Below are 22458 nucleotides of genomic sequence, written 5' to 3'. Positions count from 1 at the left end.
CGCATGCCAGTCGACAAACACATAATAAGCCTGGAGAATAAACTTGGCACAAATGGAACTGCACAAAGTGTCATATTGAATGGACTGATTTTTTTCGGTGGATGTCAAGTTAATTTCAGTATTGATGTTGCCACAGAGAGTACTGAAAGTGGATGGTTTACTCTTGCTATCATCCGATGTGAGAATGCCTCTCTACCTGGATTGGAATCATTCGCCAACCGAGATGTCATCGCTTACAAGACCTGGCATTGTGGAACAGATACTAAGACACAATCTAGACCTAGTTATCTATACAGGGTGTTACAAAAAGGTACGGCCAAACTTTCAGGAAACATTCCTCACACACAAAGAAAGAAAATATGTTATGTGGACATGTGTCAGGAAACGCTTACTTTCCATGTTAGAGCTCATTTTATTACTTCTCTTCAAATCACATTAATCATGGAATGGAAACACACATCAACAGAACGTACCAGCGTGACTTCAAAAACTTTGTTACAGGAAATGTTCAAAATGTCCTCCGTTAGCGAGGATACATGCATCCACCCTCCGTCACATGGAATCCCTGATGCGCTGATGCAGCCCTGGAGAATGGCGTATTGTATCACAGCCGTCCACAATACGAGCATGAAGAGTCTCTACATTTGGTACTGGGGTTGCGTAGACAAGAGCTTTCAAATGCCCCCATAAATGAAAGTCAAGAGGGTTGAGGTCAGGAGAGCGTGGAGGCCATGGAATTGGTCCACCTCTACCAATCCATCGATCACCGAATCCGTTGCTCAGCGTACGAACACTTCGACTGAAGTGTGCAGGAGCTCCATCATGCATGAACTACATGTTGTGTCGTACTTGTAAAGGCACATGTTCTAGCAGCACAGGTAGAGTATCCCGTATGAAATCATAATAATGTGCTCCATTGAGCGTAGGTGGAAGGACATGGGGCCCAATCAAGACATCACCAACAATGCCTGCCCAAACGTTCACAGAAAATCTGTGTTGATGACGTGATGGCACAATTGCGTGCGGATTCTTGTCAGCCCACACATGTTGACTGCGAAAATTTAGAATTTGATCGCGTTGGAATGAAGCCTCATCCGTAAAGAGAACATTTGCACTGAAATGAGGATTGACACTTTGTTGGATGAACCATTCGCAGAAGTGTACCCGTGGAGGCCAATCAGATGCTGATAGTGCCTGCACACGCTGTACATGGTACGGAAACAACTGGTTCTCCCTTAGCACTCTCCATACAGTGACGTGGTCAACATTACCTTGTACAGCAGCAACTTCTCTGATGCTGACATTAGGGTTATCGTCAACTGCACGAAGAATTGCCTCATCCATTGTAGGTGTCCTCGCCGTTCTAGGTCTTCCCCAGTCGCGAGTCATAGGCTGGAATGTTCCATGCTTCCTAAGACACCGATCAATTGCTTCGAACGTCTTCCTGTCAGGACACCTTCGTTCTGGAAATCTGTCTCGATACAAACGTACCGCACCACGGCTATTGCCCTGTGTTAATCCATACAGCAAATGGGCATCTGCCAACTCCGCATTTGTAAACATTGCACTGACTGCAAAACCACGTTCGTGATGAACACTAACCTGTTGATGCTATGTACTGATGTGCTTGATGCTAGTACTGTAGAGCAATGAGTCGCATGTCAACACAAGCACCGAAGTCAACATTACCTTCCTTCAATTGGGCCAACTGGTGGTGAATCGAGGAAGTACAGTACATACTGACGAAACTCAAATGAGCTCTAACATGGAAATTAAGCGTTACGGACACATGTCCACATAACATCTTTTCTTTATTTGTGTGCGAGGAATGTTTCCTGAAAGTTTGGCCATACCTCTTTGTAACACCCTGTATAGTAATATGGCTTTTACACTGTAAACCTGCTCTTGTCGTAAAGTTAGTAATGATGAAAAAATACATCTATGGATGAAAGGACTTGGTGTACTTGCTGAGAATGTAACAGTAACTGGTGATGTAACCCTGTACTATAATTATTAATAAAGTCTGATCTGTAGTGTCAGCCGCCAATCGTTAGACGTACATCTGGTGAACGGGGGCCCAAGGATGCCACAATTTGAAAAAAAATCTAAAACATAGTTCCGCGTTGGCCGCTGAATGCCTGCGAGGCTGCATGATGCAACCCACTTGGGCCAGCTCGCCAGCGGGTACGCGTGCTGCTAGAGAGACTACAGCTTCCTGAGCTCACAACCCACCTAGTCATAAAGTGATGATGCATCTAGAGTCTAAGCCTGAGATATAACTTTGAGACATGTTGTCAGACTGAGCAGTACAGACAAGCTGTGTTGCCAGTGCCATACACAACTGGAGACACAGTATACTCTACTGAGCTGCACCGAGAACGCATGTATACTTTTGCCTCCATCGCACACTTTGACTATGTGTAGTAATTTTCTGCACTGCAAAGAGTATTGTTTGCTTGCGGTTTTTTTATCACAAATTGAAGAAGCTGATAAAGAGTCAAAATGAAACAACTTGGGAATAGGGACTTACAGACTTGGCACTAGTCCTACACCAGTAAAAGCTTCGGACTGTCAGGAACCACAAGGACAATCAATGAACAGGTGCCTTAAGTTTGGCAAAGAGAGTATAATGTTTACTGAACGATGTTGTACATTACAGAATGTGTTCAAAATGGCTATCAACACATTCAATATAGGCAAATCATTTTCAGAGAAAATTCTGGTACACACTACAAAGTACATCAGGCATCATGTGAACCTTATCAGATGCTGCAAGTATCGGATAAGACATATTCCTTCATGGGGAACTGGTGCCAAATGCATGAAGCTTTCAACTTGAACATACCAAAAATAAAAATAAAATCAATAAACTAATCAATAAATAGGTGCCAGATCAGGGGAGTGAGTGGGCCATTCAAATGCACCTCCCCTTCCAAGTCGGTGCCTGTGGTATGTGGCACTGAGTACATCACGAACTAGCGCAGAAAAGTGTGCACGCGCTCTGTCTAATTGTGCTATATATTTCAACTCTTCTACCAGCTAATTCAAATTGTGCACAATTTTTTGAATACCCTCTGTGTGTGTGTGTGTGTGTGTGTGTGTGTGTGTGTACTTGGTTGTCACGTTACTTATTCATATTTCTAATTCTAGTGAAGGAACAGAATTTGCATGCTACAGAACACCTTTTCACAAAATTCTCAAAAAAAAAGGGGGGGGAGGCGTTCATTACTTCATTACTTATTTATTCCAATTATGTTTCCATTTTTGCTTGTTTTTGTTTTAGTGGCTAACATGATCTGTGAGTTATTGCTTGTGTTGATTTGCTCACTAATTACACTACTGGCCACTGAAATTGCTACACCAAGAAGAAATGCAGATGATAATCGGGTATTCATTAGACAAATATATTATACTAGAACTGACATGTGATTATATTTTTACGCAATGTGGGTGCATAGGTCTTGAGAAATCAGTACCCAGAACAACCACCTCTGGCCGTAATAACGGCCTTCATATACCTGGGCATTGAGTCAAACAGAGCTTGGATTGCGTGTACAGGTACAGCTGTCCATGCAGCTTCAACACGATACCACAGTTCATCAAGAGTAGTGACTGGCGTATTGTGACGAGCCAGTTGCTCGGCCACCGTTGACCAGACGTTTTCAATTGGTGAGAGATCTGGAGAATGTGCTGGTCATGGCAGCAGTCGAACATTTTCTGTATCCAGAAAGGCCCGTACAGGACCTGCAACATGCGGTCGTGCATTATCCTGTTGAAATGTATGGCTTCGCAGGGATCAAATGAAGGGTACAGCCATGGGTCGTAACACATCTGAAATGTAACGTCCACTGTTCAAAGTGTTGAAAATGCGAACAAGAGGTGACCGAGACGTGTAACCAATGGCACCCCATACCATCATGCCGGGTGATACACCAGTATGGCGATGACGAACACACACTTCCAATGTGCGTTCACCGCGATATCATCAAACACAGATGCGACCATCATGATGCTGTAAACAGAACCTGGATTCATCCGAAAAAATGACATTTTGTCATTCATGCACCCAGGTTCGTCGCTGAGTACACCATCACACACGCTCCTGTCTGTGATGCAGTGTCAAGGGTAGCAGCAGCCATGGTCTCCGAGCTGATAGTCCATGCTGCTGCAAATGTCGTCGAACTGTTCGTGAAGATGGTTGTTGTCTTGCAAGTGTCCCCGTCTGTTGACTCAGGGATTGAGATATGGCTGCACAGTCCATTACAGCCATGCGGATAAGATGCCTGTCATCTCGACTGCTAGTGATACGAGGCCGTTGGGATCCAGCACGGCGTTCCGTATTACCCTCCTGAACCCACTGATTCCATATTCTGCTAACAGTCACTGGATCTCGACCAACGCGAGCATCAATGTCGCAAAAACCACAATCGCGATAGGCTACAATCTGACCTTTACTAAAGTCGGAAACCTCCTTACACGAGGCATCACAACAACGTTTCACCAGGCAACGCCAGTCACCTGCTGTTTGTGTATGAGAAATCGGTTGGAAACTTTCCTCATGTCATCACGTTGTAGGTGTCGCCACCGGCGCCAACCTTGTGTGAATGCTCTGAAAAGCTAATCATTTGCATATCACAGCATCTTCTTCCTGTGGATTAAATTTCGCGTCTTTAGCACGTCATCTTCGTGGTGTAGCAATTTTAATGGCTAGTAACGTACTTTCCTTATCATTGAAAGGACACTTTGTACATGAAAGTTGTCCAGTAATGTTAGACATTTTTTGTTGTAATTATTCACTCTAACAATTTTCACATCCTGTTCCTTGTTGGCTGGTTCATGTCCATGTTCTATCAGATGTTCAGCAAAGGTAGAACAGCTATTTTCATATTGCTTTTATATCTAGTTTTGAAATCCTGCCTGTCATCCCCAGATATACTGATTCACATTCTTGAAATTCTACCTGGTATATACCTGCTCCTTGGTATTTACCTGGTTTGTCTATTGTTGTTTGTAAATGTTAATGGAGTATCTTTCTTGTTCTGTAAGCAAGACGTAATCCTTGTTTATTTAATATATTTGCTATTATGTGGGTTAATTTGTGTCTGTATGTTAAAGAGTGCCATTTCTCCCTGTAAGTCATTTCATTTCATGGATGTCAATGTTTTGTGTTTCTGTGTGTGCTGTTGTGTCCATATTTTTATGTGGAGTTCCGTGGTGTTTGTGTTCCCTGCTTGTTTTCATTTTTCTTTGGTTGTGGTTTGACTTTGTGGTTGAGTCTTTGTACTACATGGGTATTATAAACATTGTTTGTGGCTATGGGTTCTTTTGTTTGTAATTCCTTTTCATAATATTATTTGCTGAGTAGTATATTATTTAGTCTGTGTAAAATATGTTGCAGGGTCACTAGTTTTTGATTTTGTGGGTGATCAGATGCGGCAGATATAACTGTCTCTTTGGCTGCTGAATTTCTGAAGACGTCAAATGTGTGCTTATTGTTATATCCAAGAAATGTACTTGCTTTTACATTTCTTTTTCCGTTGTGAATTGAATATTTATATGTATACTGTTGATGTCTGTATGAAGTTTATGCATTTTTCTGTTTCTTCATCTACCATACATATTATATCATCCACATGCCTGTACCAGTAAACAATTTTGTATCCTTTCTTTATGATGACTCTATCAAAGATTGTGTTTTTTATGTGGTTGATGAAATCTTTGTGGATGTTCCTGATATTATGGATCCCACTGGAATATTATGCCTAAAATCTGTTGTTATCGATTGCTTTCTCTTCTTCCTTTTCACAAGTGTGGCTCTGAGCACCATAAATATAATTTGCATGTGTTTTGTAAGCGAGGTTACAGCTTAAACTTACACTTACACAAAAGAAGAACAAAATATGAGCGTTAAAAACAAATTTTTGACCTGCTATTTGTTTCATGTAATGACCGAAGTAAGCACCTTCTGTGGATGAGTGCACGTATCACACCCTGTAGCCATTCTCTCTGGCAGCCCCTTGTTAGCGCGTAACTGGGAGGGGAGAAAAGAGGAATTTCATGTGATGCTTATTGATTTAATTGGGTTAAACGTAATCTTTTTATTTTTGTTCCATTGCCACATCATTTTAATCAGCATATTAACTTTTTCAACAGTTCTCATTTTTTGTTCCTGTCACTCTTTTTCCACCTGGAATCTCTGTGCATGTGAATTTAATTGTTTTTATTTATCTGTCATAAAAACATTTGTGACTGCCGATTTATCAGTTAAAAAACAACACCAAAAAAAAAAAGAAATAATCTGTTTACATTTATGTCCAATGGTGCTAAAAATGTATTTTTTTTTTTTTTTTTTTTTTTTTTTTTTTTTTTTTTTTTTTTTTTTTTTTTACAAGATGCACATTTTTCTGGACACTAATTGTCATACAAACATTTAAAACAAATATTGTTATTGAACTATGGACAAGAAGGATTTTCACGAAACAATGGTTATAAATAAAACAAAATTCAAGGAAAATTAGGAACAGGGGTAACGAACATAATAACATGGATAAAAATATGGGCTGATTAAATGAAAGAAATTTAAAGCAAAATTGCTACAAAAAAATTTGTAAAATAACATGAACAAAGATTCCAAGTGGGAAAAGAATGACAGGAAGAAAAATGAGAGCAAATGAAAAAAGTATTACAATGATTAAAATAATGTAATATGTTGTTGTTGTTGTTGTTGTTGTTGTTGTGGTCTTCAGTCCTGAGACTGGCTTGATGCAGCTCTCCACGCTAACCTATCCTGTGCAAGCTTCTTCATCTCCCAGTACCTGCTGCAACCTACACCCCTCTGAATCTGCTTAGTGTATTCATCTCTTGGTCTCCCTCTACAATTTTTACCCTCTACACTGCCCTCCAATACTAAATTTGTGATCCCTTGATGCCTCAGAACATGTCCTACCAACCGATCCCTTCTTCTAGACAAGTTGTGTCACAAACTCCTCTTCTCCCCAATCCTATCCAGTACCTCCTCATTAGTTATGTGATCTACCCATCTAATCTTTAGCATTCTTCTGTAGTACTACATTTCGAAAGCTTCTATTCGCTTCTTGTCTAAACTATTTATCGTCCATGTTTCACTTCCATACATGGCTACACTCCATACAAATACTTTCAGAAAAGACTTCCGGACACTTAAATCTATACTCGATGTTAACAAATTTCTCTTCTTCAGAAACGCTTTCCCTGCCATTGCCAGTCTACATTTTATATCTTCTATACTTCGACCATCATCAGTTATTTTGCTCCCCAAATAGCAAAGCTCCTTTACTACTTTAAGTGTCTCATTTCCTAATCTAATTCCGACTTAATTTGACTACATTCCATTATCCTCATTTTGCTTTTGTTGATGTTCATCTTATATCCTCCTTTCAAGACACTGCCCATTCCATTCAACTGCTCTTCCAAGTCCTTTGCTGTCTCCGACAGAATTACAATGTCATCGGCGAACCTCAAAGTTTTTATTTCTTCTCCATGGATTTTAACACCTACTCCAAATTTTTCTTTTGTTTCCTTTACTGCTTGCTCAATACACAGATTAAACAACATCGGGGAGAGGCTACAACCCTGTCTCACTCCCTTCCTAACCACTGCTTCCCTTTCATGCCTTTCGATACTTATAACTGCCATCTGGTTCCTGTACAAATTGTAAATAGCCTTTCGTTCCCTGTATTTTATCCCTGCCACCTTTAGAATTTGAAAGAGAGTATTCCAGTCAACACTGTCAAAAGCTTTCTCTAAGTCTACAAATGCTAGAAACGTAGGTTTGCCTTTTCTTAATCTAGCTTCTAAAATAAGTCATAGGGTCAGTATTGCCTCACGTGTTCCCATATTTCTACGGAATCCAAACTGCTCTTCCCCAAGGTCAGCTTCTACCAGTTTTTCCATTCGTCTGTAAAGAATTCGCGTTAGTATTTTGCAGCCGTGACTTATTAAACTGATAGTTCGGTAATTTTCACATCTGTCAACACCTGCTTTCTTTGGGATTGGAATTATTATATTCTTCTTGAAGTCTGAGGGTATCTCGCCTGTCTCATACATTTTGCTCACCAGATGGTAGAGTTTTGTCAGTACTGGCTCTCCCAAGGCTGTCAGTAGTTCTAATGGAATGTTGTCTACTCCCGGGGCCTTGTTTCGACTTAGGTCTTTCAGTGCTCTATCAAACTCTTCACACAGTATCATATCTCCCATTTCATCTTCATCTACATCCTCTTCCATTTCTATAACATTGCCCTCAAGTACATCTCCCTTGTATAGACCCTCTATATATTCCTTCCACCTTTCTGCTTTCCCTTCTTTGCTTAGAACTGGGTTTCCAACTGAGCTCTTGATATTTATACAAGTGGTTCTCTTTTCTCCAAAGGTCTCCTTAATTTTCCTGTAGGCAGTATCTATCTCACCCCTAGTGATATATGCCTCTGCATCCTTACATTTGTCCTCTAGCCATGCCTGCTTAGCCATTTTGCACTTCCTGTCGATCTCATTTTTGAGACGTTTGTATTCCTTATTGCCTGGTTCATTTATTGCATTTTTATATTTTCTTCTTTCGTCAATTAAGTTCAATATTTCTTTTGTCAACCAAGGATTTCTACTAGCCCTTGTCTTTTTACGTACTTGATCATCTGCTGCCTTCACTACTTCATCCCTCAAAGCTACCCATTCTTCTTCTACTGTATTTCTTTCCCCCATTCTTGTCAATTGTTCCCTTATGCTCTCCCTGAAACTCTCTACAACCTCTGGTTTAGTCAGTTTATCCACGTCCCATCTCCTAAAATTCCCACCATTTTGCAGTTTCTTCAGTTTTAATCTACAATGTAACATAATAACAGAAATAAAAAATTACACTTAACCCAATTAATTAAGTAAAACTAACTACCAAGTCACTTCAATAAGGATTTAAAAATAAAAACTTTTGATGTGCCTAACAAGATTCAAATCCACATCCTTCAGCATGGGGAGGCCTTTATCTTAAGCATTACACTACACAACCAGACTGTTAAACAGCCCTTTCCAATTTTTAAGCTGTAGAGCAGTGGTGGTCAACCTAGTCCCTACCACCCATGAGTGGACGTCCAGCTTTCATGGTGCGCCAGGGTGAATAGCTGCAAGGTGTGATACATGGATCTTTAACCTTTATCACTGTATAAATGATTTCAGAACGTCGATCCCACTGCCACACCCACATGCCCAGAAGGTGGCACACTTATTATCTAACACATGAAGACCACAGTAATGATCAAAACGAAATGCACAGACTAACAATGTCAAACAAATGAGAAATCACAATGGGCTACAAATTGCTATAATTGATGGAAGAAAAAGAAGAAGAAAAATATATGAAAAAACTCCACACTAAAAACTGACATAATTATGGATGCAATGTTTGGTGTGATCAAAAAGTTCATGCAACAACACAAATACAGGGAATATTTTACCATGAAGACTGACTTACCTCAACTGTTACACCAAGTACTTGTTTCAAGCCAAAACCTTCTTTCACTGATACAGTGACAACAGTTCTTCCGGTGGCACTCTGTGATCTTATTAATCCACGTTCATTCACTGTTAGCAATGGAGTCACATTACTAACTGCACGGTCGATACTTTCAACATCTGATGATTCTGCTTTCTCTGCAGGATCAATTGAACCCAGCACTGAGTACATGAGATCTCCTTCATGGTTTGTTTTTAGCTGTATTTCAGTGTCAGGAGCCATCAAAATATATGGTGACTGAAATTCTCCTACACTGGGTGGTGATGCAAGACGCAGCTCTTCAAACACTTCAATTTCTAAGCTAGTTTCAAATTTCACTGTCTGCTCTTGAGGAAAAGCAGACATTCTAGGAGGTACAGTAACATTTAAATAAATAGTTGAGATGCCCGCCCTTAGAGCAGTCAATCGCATGGAAATTTTATCTTCATCTTTCAGTACAATACCAGTTTCATGGTAAACATTATTCAATTGAACTACATTAGGTGCTGAAACAGCCCAATCAAACAGCAGAGATGGCCTTGCACAACCAATAATCAAGGGCGTCAACTCTTCAGGAATACCATGAGCCCAAAGTGGCATTGTAGCACCAACAATTATTCTATTTAATGGTGCATTAATTTTAATGGCAGCAAGAGGAATGACATTTATTTCAACACTATCCTTTGAATAGACGACCCTCTGTCCTGTTGCCTTGTTTATGCCCACAGCTTTTCCAACAAGTACTGTTTTCCCTTGGCCAAATCCTTCAACAAGGCCAACTGAATTCACTGTTGCAATTGAGGTAGAGCTAACAGAATAATCAATATGTGATGCTGGTCGTGGACCACCATGACTGTTAATCTGGTACACAGATCCTACCACCAGTGTGACATTTCGGGGTAGGAGTTTTAAAGGTGGGAAAACCTGAATTGGAACAGGGTGACTGAGCACTTCATTCCCTTCAAAACCACTGGCAAAAATTAAGTTTATATCGCCAAGTTGCAAGCCAGTAATAACATAATGGACTTCTCCCAAGGAACCTACTTTCATGAGGGTCTCCTTGTCAGGCAAAAGTTTTATTCCAATGACTGCTGTATCAGCTAATGGTCGAAGATTCAACAAAGAAATATCTGAAATGGGCAAAACATTTCCTGTTGTATCATATAAATGAACAACAGCTGGAATGCATCGACCCTTCTCTACATGTTCAGCAACTTCTACTTTGATGCTGCCTACACTTGAAACCTGAACTTCTGCTAGTGCTGGTTTTGATGGAAGACATAGGTCTACCATAGCCAATTTTAAATGACCATCTGTTTTTGGAACAATTTCTATAATTCTGGAGCCTTCCACATAAGTAACATCAGCCACGTCTTCAGAACTGAGGACAAGTTCATAATAACCTGAACCTTGGCTTACTTGGAGTTTAATCATATTATCAGGATGGTTGAAAACATAAGCAACATTGGGTGTTACAATAGTATCGCTGACTAACAGAAGGCTCAATGTTGACACAATTTCTGGTGTTGACTCATAGCCTTTTTTATCAGTGACAGGAAATGGGGGATATTCTGGAATGATTTCCAATTCTCTAAGCAAAAGAGTATTATAGCCGACAACACGTGCTGTTATTTCAAGGACACCAGTCTTGCCTTTTGGTTGTATCACTTGATATTGGCGTGAGGGGAAGACGCGACCATTTTCTTCTAAATTTTCAAAAACCATCTCGTCTGGATTAGGCAAAATACCAAGAGATTCGTCAGAAACCATCCAGTCAATGTCCAAACTTGATACATTGTCAAATACATGACCTTGTTCATCTGTAACAATAACAGCCACTTCAATATCTTTATAATTCTGCACCACCATTCTTTCATTCTGGTAATTGATTGGACAACGTTCTTTCTCTGTCAGTTTAATTTCTGGAAATAGTGAAATGTAACGGGGTTTTGCACAATATACAGTCACTGTTGCAACAGATTCTGAGCGCTTTCTGTACCTAGCCATCGGTTTGTTTGTGACTGTCAAGGTAACTTCTGCTTCACCAAGCTGCTTACATAAAATACGGTAAGTGTAAACATCTGGCTGATCTGAAACAATGTTACTGAGTTCCATTACTTCTATAATATCATTTTCACTGGGAGTCGGCTCCAAGTGATGAAAATGCTCAGATGCATGTCCAATCCAAGGTCTTGGTCCACCAGTAAATACTACTGTCCTTGCTGATCCAACAGCTAAAACTACAACGCCACTAGCTGGATTGACAGGCTTTAATGGCCAGTAACTTGCTAATGTAACACTATCTTCAAGTGTTATTTCTTCTTGTGTATATGACACTGTCACTTTTGTAGTACCCAACTCCGTAGCTGTGATACCCAAAGACGAACAAGCTGTGCCAATGGGTGCTGTTTTAAGAGACTCGTTAAATGAAAAAATTTCGTCCCATATCTGGACCTGAAATGGGATGTCTGCACATTGGGTGAAAGCAGCAAGTGATATCTTTTTTGCTTTATCACTTTCTACTGGCCTCTCAGCAAACATTGCAACATGTAAAAAAATAGAGTTTCCCACTTCTGTTTCTGCCAAATATTCTACTATTTGCAGCTGGCGCGGTGGCAAAATATGAAAATTTGACACTGCATAGTTGTTTCGATTAATGTCCATTGCAGCAGTTATCTCAACATGCCCTTGATTGACAGTTCTTACTACTCCAGCCTGAGTAACAACAGCAATAGAGGTGTCTTTGCTTTGCCATACAAAATTTCCATCACCACCTGATACTTGGAGTTTTACTTCATACCTAGAAGGCAAAAAAGGAACTATTTAGTGGTACTTGTTACACGTGCTATTAAAATTTCATAGCTATAAAAGATGTAATAAGCAGCTGGCTCCATTTCCTCTAAGAGAACAAAGTACTAAAGCTGCATTTAAAAAACTCACTTTGCATAAGGTCGAGTTATTTAAAATCAAAAAAAGTCTTTGCAATAACATATCTGTAAATACATTAAGATTTAATATACACACTGAAATTTGTTACAAAATGAAGCAAGCAGTATACAAGTTGACAGGGATAAGTCCAACACAAATAAAAAATGTAAATCTTTAGATTACAGCAAATAATCGCATTCTTATGAAAAGCCACGGTACATTGAAGAATTGCACAAAGAAAACTTATCATCACAAATGATCAATTTTTGGAACCTTCACCTTTTTGAATTTTTGCTCTTTTGCTGCTCTAATTAACACCCTCACATACACAAAGTGGCACCACTTGCTGTCTTGTTTACGATTAGTTGCCCAGACAGACAAAAGTTTGTGGAGGAGGACGGGAACAGGGAAGAGGGAGTGGGATGGGGGGGGGGGGGGGGGGGAGATGAAACAAAAAAGTTTGTGGAGGGGAGCAGGATCAGGAAATAGGAAGGGGAGGGGGGGGGGGGGGGGGAGATGAAACGAATGGGCAACTGGAAAGCAGGAAGATGTGCAAGGCAGAGAGGATATATGGAAGTACTGTGAGGCAGGACAGGGTCAGACAGTGGTTCTTAGCACCAGATACAAAATAAGGAATAAAGGAGGGAAGGAAAATTAGGGATTACTGTTCCATTGACAGTTAGGTCATCAGAGACAGAGCAAAAGCTGAGTTATTTCACAGATGGGGAAGGAAATCAGCCATGCCCTTTCTAAGGGAACCAGCCCAGCATTTGCCTGGAGCAATTTAGGGACGTAAAGGAAAACCTAACTCCGAATGGCTGGACTTAGATTTGAACTGTTGTTCTTCTGAATGTGAGTCCAGTGCACTAAACACTGTGCCATCTTGCTCCGTAAATAATGATTAATTATGAAAACAGGCATTCTACGGATCGGAGCGTGGAATGTCAGATCCCTTAATCAGGCAGGTAGGTTAGAAAATTTAAAGAGGGAAATGGATAGGTTAAAGTTAGATATAGTGGGAATTAGTGAAGTTCGGTGGCAGGAGGAACAAGACTTTTGGTCAGGTGAATACAGGGTTATAAATACAAAATCAAATAGGGGTAATGCAGGAGTAGGTTTAATAGTGAATAAAAAAGTAGGAGTGTGGGTAAGCTACTACAAACAGCATAGTGAACACATTATTGTGGCCAAGATAGACACAAACCCCACACCTACTACAGTAGTACAAGTTTATATGCCACGTAGCTCTCCAGATGATAAAGAAGTTGATGAAATGTACGATGAGATAAAAGAAATTATTCAGGCAGTGAATGGAGACGAAAATTTAATAGTCATGGGTGACTGTAATTTGACAGTATGAAAAGGAAGAGAAGGAAACATAGTAGGTGAATATGGATTGGGGCTAAGAAATGGAAGAGGAAGCCACGTGGTAGAATTTTGCATAGAGCATAACTTAATCATAGCTAACACTTGGTTTAAGAATCATGAAAGAAGATTGTATACATGGAAGACCCCTGGAGATACTAAAAGGTTTCAGATAGATTATATAGTGGTAAGACAGAGATTTAGGAACCAGATTTTAAATTGTAAGACATTTCCAGGGGCAGATGTGGACTCTGACCACAATCTATTGGTTATGAACTGTAGATTAAAACTGAAGAAACTGCAAAAAGGTGGGAATTTAAGGAGATGGGACCTGGATAACTGAAAAAACCAGAGGTTGTACAGAGTTTCAGGGAGAGCATAAGGGAACAATTGACAGGAATGGGGGAAAGAAATACAGTAGAACAAGAATGGGTAGCTTTGAGGAATGAAATAGTGAAGGCAGCAAATGATCACGTAGGTAAAAAGACGAGGGCTAGTAGAAAACCTTGGGTAACAGAAGAGATACTGCCTACAGGAAAATTAAAGAGACCATTGGAGAAAAGAGAACCACTTGCATGAATATCAAGAGCTCAGATGGAAACACAGTTCTAAGCAAAGAAGGGAAAGCAGAAAGGTGGAAGGAGTATATAGAGGGTCTATACAGGGGCAATGTTCTTGAGGACAATATTATGGAAATGGAAGAGGAGGTAGATGAAGATGAAATGGGAGGTATGATACTGTGTGTAGAGTTTGACAGAGCACTGATAGACCTGAGTCGAAACAAGGCCCTGGGAGTAGACAACATTCCATTAGAACTACTTACAGCCTTGGGAAAGCCAGTACTGACAAAACTCTACCATCTGGTGAGCAAGATGTATGAGACAGGCGAAATTCCCTCAGACTTCAAGAAGAATATAATAATTCCAATCCCAAAGAAAGCAGGTGTTGACAGATGTGAAAATTACTGAACTATCAGTTTAATAAGTCACAGCTGCAAAATACTAACGCGAATTCTTTACAGACAAACGGAAAAATTAGTAGAAGCCGACCTCGGGGAAGATCAGTTTGGATTCCGTAGAAATGTTGGAACCCGTGAGGCAATACTGACCCTATGACTTATCTTAGAAGAAAGATTAAGGAAAGGCAAACCTACATTTCTAGCATTTGTAGACTTAGAGAAAGCTTTTGACAATGTTGACTGGAATACTCTCTCTCAAATTCTGAAGGTGGCAGGGGTAAAATACAGGGAGCAAAAGGCTATTTACAATTTGTACAGAAACCAGATGGCAGTTATAAGAGTCGAGGGACATGAAAGGGAAGCAGTGGTTGGGAAGGGAGTGAGACAGGGTTGTAGCCTCTCCCCGATGTTATTCAATCTGTATATTGAGCAAGCAGTAAAGGAAAAAAAAGAAAAATTTGGAGTAGGTATTAAAATCCATGGAGAAGAAATAAAAACTTTGAGGTTTGCCGATGACATTGTAATTCTGTCGGAGACAGCAAAGGACTTGGAAGAGCAGTTGATCGGAATGCACAGTGTCTTGAAAGGAGGGTATAAGATGAACATCAACAAAAGCAAAACGAGGATAATGGAATGTAGTCAAATTAAGTCGGGTGATGCTGAGGGAATTAGATTAGGAAATGAGACACTTAAAGTAGTAAAGGAGTTTTGCTATTTGTGGAGAAAAATAACTGATGATGGTCGAAGTAGAGAGGATATGAAATGTAGACTAGCAATCGAAAGGAAAGCATTTCTAAAGAAGAGAAATCTGTTATCATTGAATATAGATTTAAGTGTCAGGAAGTCGTTTCTGAAAGTATTTGTATGGAGTGTAGCCATGTATGGAAGTGAAACATGGACGATAAATAGTTTAGACAAGAAGAGAATAGAAGCTTTCGAAATGTGGTGCTACAGAAGAATGCTGAAGATTACTCCTACTCCTACTAATGAGGAGGTATTGAATATAATTGGGGAGAAGAGGATTTTGTGGCACAACTTGACTAGAAGAAGGGATCGGTTGGTAGGACATGTTCTGAGGCATCAAGGGATCACAAATTTAGTACTGGAGGGCAGCGTGGAGGGTAAAAATCATAGTGGGAGACCAAGAGATGAATACACTAAGCCGATTCAGAAGGATGTAGGCTGCAGTAGGTACTGGGAGATGAAGAGGCTTGCACAGGACAGAGTAGCATGGAGAGCTGCATCAAACCAGTCTCATGACTGAAGACCACAACAACAACATATTGTAGTAATTAAAAAACTTAAGACTGTGGCACACGACAGAGAGAGAGAGAGAGAGAGAGAGAGAGAGAGAGAGAGAGAGAGATATGGAGGAGGGAGGGGTCAGGTGTGTATGGTTAAAACAAGGAGGAATGGGGATGGAAAATGAAAGGAGAAAAGGGGGAGCACAAAGGAATGGTAAGGGGGCAGCTGAGAATAGGTGCTAGCTGAGGGTTTTTGCCACAAGGAAGCTTAGGAAGGAGGATTGTGTTGGAGAGAGAGTTCCCCAACGTGCACTAATGTAAACTTCTACAATGCCCTTTTTTCACAGTATTTATGTCGCTCTCCATTCTCAAACCTGTCAGTCAGCAAGACTCAGCTGAACCACGAGCAACTCTGGGTGAAATGCCAGGAAAGAAAAAGTTCCATGAACCACAACCATACAACCCAGAAGATTCATCAACAGCTAAGATATCCAGTTGTGAAAGCCTCCATTACATAGTTCTTATTATTACTCAAGCGGAGTCCAACACTATGTCTCCGTCTCATCCATTTGGTACAATGAGGGTGTGTCACTGTGCTACGCAATGCATGTCATCTCGATGTTCCCTTTGTAGACACACGTGCTACTTCACTTATTTGTTTAGCGTGTGGAATAGCTGGTTTGTAACAGCTGATGCGTAGAACTTTCTTTGATGTTGTAGGTTTGCACAAAGATGGTGCCACAAGGCGCACAATGACAGCAATTCCAAATTCATTATGTCTTCTACAGTAATTTTGTAAATGATTATATTGGACGCAACAATGGACACACTAAGAAAATGTCACTGTCATTTTCAAAGGTTACAGACTTCTGACTGGTAATTCATCCAGTATCTGATCATGCCGCTGGTCAGGTCAGCACCACCCAGATTCCGTGATTCCACTGCTAAGAAGAGACTTGACCTTTATTTATCAGTAGTTACAAACTGACCCACACATTAATTTATTATCTTGTTTGGTAAAAAAGATGATTCACTGTAATGACTTGTGGCTGATATGTTCCATAACATATCTTTAAAGACATGTCAACATTTACCAAAAACAAAAACTGAAGTTTTCTGAACAACATGATCAGAAAAAAAGAAACAACTTACAAACAGCAGAGCACATAGAAAGCATGACCTATACCAGCAATCTTGAAGCCAGAGAAGGCAGGAAATATTTGCTATTCAATGCCAAGTACTGGAGATCACCTTCAGAAGTCAGTGGCTATCAGCAAATGTCATGGTTTTGTTATAACATTACTGATAAGCTAGGTATTTGACTCAAGGAAAGTGGTTTTCCACACTAACGACTGGTACAGAAAAAGGGCCAGACTGAGAGCCTGAGTTGTAAAACAAACTAAGAGAATTGTAAAAATTAATGCATAAATTATATAATAAAAAGTGTATCAGTTAAATGTTAACATGTTCAGTTTGTAAATGGGGGCAGGAGAGGGAAGTGGGGAGTTATGAGAGGGAGGGGGGGGGGGGGGGCAGTTTATGTAACAAGGAAAGTGAAATTTAGATCAGTTTAGTATTATGAAACAATAACATAGCGTGCAGTAGTATTGTTGGCAGATAGCTCAATATTTTAGTCTGCTCGCCAGAAAATCTCTGGTTTTTAACAAATATACAATCTATTACATATAATGACTATCAAGAAAATCAGAAGGAAAAAATAAATAAAATCCAGCACAGAGAAACGTTGAGTTTATCCCTGCTCATTTTAAAGGTAACCTGCAGCAGTAGTAGTGTTCTGATATACTAGAAAGCTTACATCCATTTATTGAAATAAACCAGCTTAGACTAACTGTTCTAGTTGTTATACAAAATGTAGGTGGAACCCAATATACATTAGTGGTAAGCAAAAGTGAAAGAAAATAGGCAGACAAAAGCCGCATAGTCATCGTAGATACAGGAAGAAAAATAAGGTTTGGAATCATCCACATAAAGTGACATTTAGAATCACCATGATATTGAATAAGTGTACCATTTGGCTGTGGTGAGAACTGGTGTGAATGGGACATCATTTGAAATGCACTGGGAAATGTTTTGGTGTGATATCCAGTGTCAATCAATGTGACCAGGGAATCTCTGTGTAGCAACGAACAATGGAGAAATTAAGTAAAATAATCACAGGCAACTATGTTGCTGTATCCCGAAGACATACATTTGCATGTAAGTGACACGAGAGGTGACTACAAGTATAAAGAAAAAACTAGAATATAAATAACTATTCCTGTCCAATTGCACTCAACAAAAGGAACCAGAAAGGGCTGTAAGACTACAACAGGCAAAGGCACAAACAGGACAGCAGTGTTTCCTCATGTACCAAAAGGGGGAAAGATCTGGAGAAATGAGACTCTTCAATGATTCAATATGATCATTCAGGATCCAGGAAAAACAAAGAAAGCAGGACTGTAATAAAAATATAGCAGCATGTAACATTTTAAAAAGTCTTGAGAAGTCAGAAGTGGCAGATAGGTAAAAGTGAATAGCAGAGAAGCATTCAAAGGAAATAAAAATTTATAAAGGAGGGTCATTTGTGACACAGAGAAGATGATCAAGTCACATATAAATGCAAAGTTGAGCCACAAGGTGTCTGTCTCCCCCCCCCCCCCCCCCCCCCCCTCACACACACACGCACACACACGCATTCCTGCCATTTAATATTGTCACTCAATTTCTGGATGGTCCGTGGTTGTCTTTCATTCATAGGCTCAATTACATCCAGAATTTGCAACAAAGATTAATAGTATCTATAATGTCATTTTTTTTCTTCTGCTGCTCAACATTACAGTTTAATTATTGCCTGCTTGTCTGCCTCCATAGTGCAATGGCAGCTTTACTGCCTACCACGCAAGGGGGCCCATGTTTGATTCCTGGCATGAGACTGGGTGTTGTGTGTCCTTCATCACCAATTTCATCATCATTGACATGCAAGTCGTCGAAGTGGCATCAACTAAATAGACTTCCAATAAGGCAGCCGAACCCCGAAGGGGATACCCCAGCCAATAAATGCCATACGATCATTTCATTTCATTGCCTGCTTTCTTAGGAACATGTACAGTTTTGTGAAGAGTGGACAGCAACATGCCAAAAAGACTGTTCCCTCCTACTGCTATCTGTCAATCACAAAGTTATTTTATTTAAGCTATAGCCATGCATCTTTTAAGAATGTGAACAGAAGTGGTGAAATCTTTGCTCTTCGCAAATAAATCATTGAATTACAAGAAACATCATGTTATATATGCAAGAACATACTTTCACTTTCTTGCAGCCACAAAATTTATTTCAAATACTTTTGCATTAATCAAATAAAACATAACAATGGAAAATCCAGGATGGAATCTGACAATACTACAAAAATGATAGGTGCTACTCACCATATAGCTGAGATGCTGAGACGCACGTAGGCACAGCAAAAAGACTGTCGGGAAGTAAGCTTTCAGCCAATGAGGCCTTCATTGGAAGTACACACGCACACGCACGCGCACACACACACACACACACACACACACACACACACACACACATGAAGGCCTTGTCGGCTGAAAGCTTACTTCCTGACGGTCTTTCTGTTGTGCCTACCTACGACTCAGCATCTCTGCTATATGTAGAGTAGCAACTATCCGTTGCATAATATTAAAACATAACTGTTCTAGACCTTACAGCAAAAATGGAAATATTCTGACCTTTTCTCTTCAATGAATTATATTTAAAAATCACAATGCAGAATCAAGATTTTGTTCCAAATTACTTACTTTGGTCTCTTCAATGGATGCCATGGAAGTAAGACCTCTGAGGGTGTGATGGCTATTCGCTTATAAATCATAAGATTTGCCTGAGCAGAAATCTTTGGTGAAATTGCATGTATGCGGCCCTCTACATCAGTCACAGATAAGAGAGTTGAGCGCACTTGAGCTGTTCCTACTTCAGACGGTGAACCATAAACATATGTTCCATTATTAGATTTTGTTTGTATTTCAAAATATGCTTCAGGTATCAAAGTAGCCACTTCTACGCCATCACCAATGCTCAGTCTGTGGTTCTCTCTAGATAAGAAAATAAAACACAGGGTAAATTATTTGTAAAATTTTTCCTGGCATAGATCTATTCAGTAAGTCAGGTTGTAAAACACCAACTTTAAGAAGTCTAGGTCACCCTAGAGTCATAAACTAGTCACAGTTATCACATAATGGATAATTATTTAACTTCAGCCTCAGGTAAGGTGATATTAAGCAACACAGTTTTTTTTAACAATTTGCTAGAGCAAATTTAATAGAGACTCATTTTTTTCTTTTTCTCCTGCAGCTCAATAACCATGCTCTGAAAGAAAAACTAATATATTAATTTTATTAGTTTCAGAAATATTTAATTTTAAAATGCAAAATTGGTCAACTTCACCTCATTTGATGGTACTAGAACAGTTCCCAACATGAACTTTCATTCTGTAGGTTGCTCTTATTTCCTTCTTAGAGATTCTTGCTTCAAGGGTCTACTCAATTCCGCACGTAAAAGGATGAATACTTAGCTACAAAAGTACAGGGCTACTACAAATGATTCATTAATTTTCAAAGTTCTGTATTTTCCAAGTGTGTACAAATATCATTGATGCATGAATAGAATTGTATACTACAAAGTAAGCATTGTGCTCACCAGCTGGTGGTATGAGTGCAGTGCCTTAACACAATGGTGGCAAAGCATGAGGGTGAACATTTCGCCCCCAACCTGATATTCAGTGAAAAAGCAACCTTCCATTTCTATGGAAAGGTTAGTCACCACAATGTGAGAAAGTGCGGCACGCAAAATCTTCATGAAATTGTGGCACATGAAAGAGATTGGTCAAAGGTTAACGTTTTCTGTGCAATGTCACAGATGAAGCTGTATGGGCCGCTTTTCTTCTGCAAGAAGACTTTGACGAGTACCTCTTACCACGGTATGTTGCAGTTGTGGTTGCTTCCACAAGTGATTTATAATTCTGAAAACTTCATCTTCCAACAAAACAGGGCAACATCAATGTACATTGCTAGCTTAACAATGAACTTCCACACTGCTAGACTTAACATAGTGGTGAAGATGATGTAGCTCTGTTCCCTTGGCCTCACAGCTCACATGATGTAAGGCCTCGTGGGTTTTGCCTTTGGGGGTACCATTAGGACCGTGTTTACATACTCTCACTACCAAGAACACTGGAACAGCTCAGAGAGCACATCAATGCCGCTGAAACAACCACTGACAGGAAGTTGCTACATCAGTTATGGAACAAACTTGACTACTGCTCAGACATGTGGCCTCTGAGGCTCACTCATAGAACATCTACAGCGTGGAAAATGCAAACTTGGTGAGTTCATGATTTTATGTATGTACCAGTCATATCTGCACAGGTAATACTTTGGAAAATATACAGGGTGGTCCATTGATCATGATCGGGCCAAATACCTCACGAAATAAGCGTCAAACGAAAAAACTGCAAAGAACGAAACTTGTCTAAAGGGGGAAACCAGATGGCGCTATGGTTGGCCCGCTAGGTCAAACAGATATCAACTGCATTTTTTAAAATAGGAACCCCCATTTTTTATTACATATTCGTGTAGTACATAAAGAAATATGAATGTTTTAGTTGGACCACTTTTTTCGTTTTGTGATAGATGGCACTGTAATAGTCACAAACATATGGCTCACAATTTTAGATGAACAGTTGGTAACGGGTAGGTTTTTTAAATTAAAATATAGAACGTAGGTACATTTGAACATTTTATTTCGGTTGTTCCAATGTGATACATGTACCTTTGTGAACTTATCATTTCTGAGAACGCATGCTGTTACAGCGTGATTACCTGTAAATACCACATTAATGCAATAAATGCTCAAAATGATGTCCATAAACCTCAATGCATTTGTCAATATGTGTAACGACATTCCTCTCAACAGTGAGTAGTTCACCTTCCGTAATGTTCGCAAACGCATTGACAATGCGCTGACACATCTTGTCAGGCATTGTCAATGGATGCGATAGCAAACATCCTTAAACTTTCCCCACTGAAAGAAATCCAGGGACATCAGATCCAGTGAACGTGCGGGCCATGGTATGGTGCTTCAACGACCAATCCACCTGTCACGAAATATGCTGTTCAATACTGCTTCAACCGCACACGAGCTATGTGCCGGACATCCATCATGTTGGAAGTACATCACCATTCTGTCATGCAGTGAAACATCCGTAGTAACATCGGTAGAACATTACGTAGGAAATCAGCATACACTGCACATTTAGATTGCCATTGATAAAATAATGCCGCACCATACATTAAACCGCCAAGGTCGCTGATGTACCACTCGTCGCAGCCATCGTGGATTTTCCGTCGCCCAATAGTGCATATTATGCCGGTTTAAGTTATCGCCGT

The 22458-nt window shown here is 39.9% G+C and overlaps 1 protein-coding gene across 1 annotated transcript in view; it reads right to left on the bottom strand.

Annotated features, from left to right (window-relative positions):
- Positions 1-22458, bottom strand: part of LOC124615603 (nuclear pore membrane glycoprotein 210-like) — a 262491-nt gene that overhangs the window by 137332 nt on the left and 102701 nt on the right. The window contains exons 6-7 of the mRNA XM_047143596.1: positions 19816-20106; positions 9497-12317 (exon numbers count right to left, since the gene is read on the bottom strand). Coding sequence (XP_046999552.1) covers positions 9497-12317; positions 19816-20106 — 3112 coding nt within the window. The remainder of the gene's footprint in view (positions 1-9496; positions 12318-19815; positions 20107-22458) is intronic.

This window comes from Schistocerca americana, chromosome 5, assembly GCF_021461395.2.
Source record: "Schistocerca americana isolate TAMUIC-IGC-003095 chromosome 5, iqSchAmer2.1, whole genome shotgun sequence".
NCBI classification, from domain to species: Eukaryota; Metazoa; Arthropoda; class Insecta; order Orthoptera; family Acrididae; genus Schistocerca; species Schistocerca americana.
This window is presented reverse-complemented; position numbering and strand designations above follow the sequence as displayed.